This window comes from Perognathus longimembris, chromosome 10, assembly GCF_023159225.1.
Source record: "Perognathus longimembris pacificus isolate PPM17 chromosome 10, ASM2315922v1, whole genome shotgun sequence".
Lineage (NCBI taxonomy): Eukaryota > Metazoa > Chordata > Mammalia > Rodentia > Heteromyidae > Perognathus > Perognathus longimembris.
Window position 1 is genome coordinate 10,306,908 of NC_063170.1, and position 1,827 is coordinate 10,308,734.

The 1,827-nt window shown below is 45.2% G+C and overlaps 1 protein-coding gene across 1 annotated transcript in view; it reads left to right on the forward strand.

Moving 5' to 3' along the window:
- Positions 1-677: 677 nt before the first annotated feature.
- The window catches only part of LOC125357881 (zinc finger X-linked protein ZXDB-like), an 8,268-nt gene continuing 7,118 nt past the window's right edge, over positions 678-1,827 (forward strand). The window contains exon 1 of the mRNA XM_048354739.1: positions 678-692. Within this exon, the coding sequence (XP_048210696.1) occupies positions 678-692 (15 nt within the window). The remainder of the gene's footprint in view (positions 693-1,827) is intronic.

Genomic DNA, 1,827 nt, shown 5'->3' on the forward strand with positions numbered 1-1,827 from the left:
CAGTGACAGGACCTTCCGAGGGCCATGGGCCGAGTCCGCCTTCCCTCAGCCTCACTCCCACTTTCTGATTCGCAATCAACACTCTGTCCCTATCCACACAGGAGGTCGATATGGAAACCTGGAGGATTTCTTGGGAAAGCCACACTTTTCATTGTTATTATTGAGCTCTCTGGTCCAAAGTTCTATTTCAAGAGTTTGAATTCTACCTTATCTGGGGGTAGAGGTCTGACATGAAAATTATTTCTTTTTCAAGTGTGTGGGGGAGGGGTGCTGAACAAAGAATACATGGGATTGGAAAAGGAGGGGTTATTTTAGGCAAACCATGCAATATGGGGGAAAATGCAGAGGAAGAAAGAACTAACCAAGCAAGGAGGGGGAGATTTTGAAGTCTGTTGACCATCTATATATTCCTAACTACCCTGCTCAGTGCACACTGATCTATTTTAAAAGCATACACAGAGTCACCGTTGCGCCTCTCTATAATACCCCACGACTGTAAATCTATAACCACTGCAATGATTTAGTGATTAAAAACATGATAACATATTGTGTAACTGCAAACCACAGAACCCCTGCCAACTCTCCTCGAAGATAAAGGGGGGGGGGTACAGAAAACGTGTTGCTTGCAGGGATCTTGCTAAACCCCAAAGATTTTAATAAAAGAACCTATACAGTAGATGGTTCTCAAACGGGTGAGTGGATTCTATGTAATGCCAGAAAAGGGAGAGGGGAGAAGGGAAAAAAAAAAAAAGCAGCTTTATGTGGGATTCTTTTCCTTGTACTAACAAATTACGACCTAAACATGCCTTTTCTTTTCTCTCTCTCTCTTTTTAAATAGTTTGTTGTAACTGGAATAACTGGTCTTGTGCAGTGTCTTGCATATTCAAAGCTGCTTTGTAATCGGATCTGTAGACCCAATCTTATTTGCCTGAACTCAATAGGTTTTTTTTTTTTCCTCCCCCCACCCTCCTGTTTTGTTTTGGATTCCGTATTGTGGGTTTTCTGTTGTTGCTGGGAGCCCATGTCTAGGCGGGCAGAGGTTCTGGTGCCTTTAAGCTACAGAGCAAACACCTGAGGGGGAGACACAATTTGTAACGTGGCAGGAGAAGCCTAAAATATACACAGAAAAAAATAAAATCAAAGCAGCTGTAGGGGTTCTGGCCTCTGAGCAGCTGACCTGACCCGGCTCTGTATATTCTTTTATTTCCCCATTGCAGGATTCCTGCACCTTGGGTCATATTCTAACTCAATGTGACCCTGAGGAGAAGGCAGACACCAAGCCATGGAAAACTGTTCCATTTAATGGGGGGGGGGGGGAAGGAATGGTATAAGTGTAAATGCATTCAGGCTCCTCCATTATACACACACACACACACACACATACACACACCATCACACCAACACCACATCCCACACAGCTACCTACCTGTCAGGACTGCAGGCCCTGGGGCCAGCTCCAGCCCAGCTTTCTCAGCCATACCACTGGGAGTCTGAACTCTACTTGCATGCTCATGCTCATGCTCATGCTCACACTCACACACACACACCATCAGAATCTTCATGCCTACAACTCCACCGGGCAGTGCACGCACACACACACACACGCACAGATGAACACCCACACTCCTCCAGAGACTTTATATGTTTGAAAAGTCCCCAGATCAGAGTCGCCTCCACTCTGGACCAGAGCAGAGCAGTTTATTCAGAGAAATCAATAGGAAAGAGCATTTGCAAATATTTATATAAGCCCTGTGCGTTTCAGCATTAAGTAATTAAAAACTAAAACCCAGGGAGGGGGAAGGGAGGAGACATAGACTGAGAGGAAGG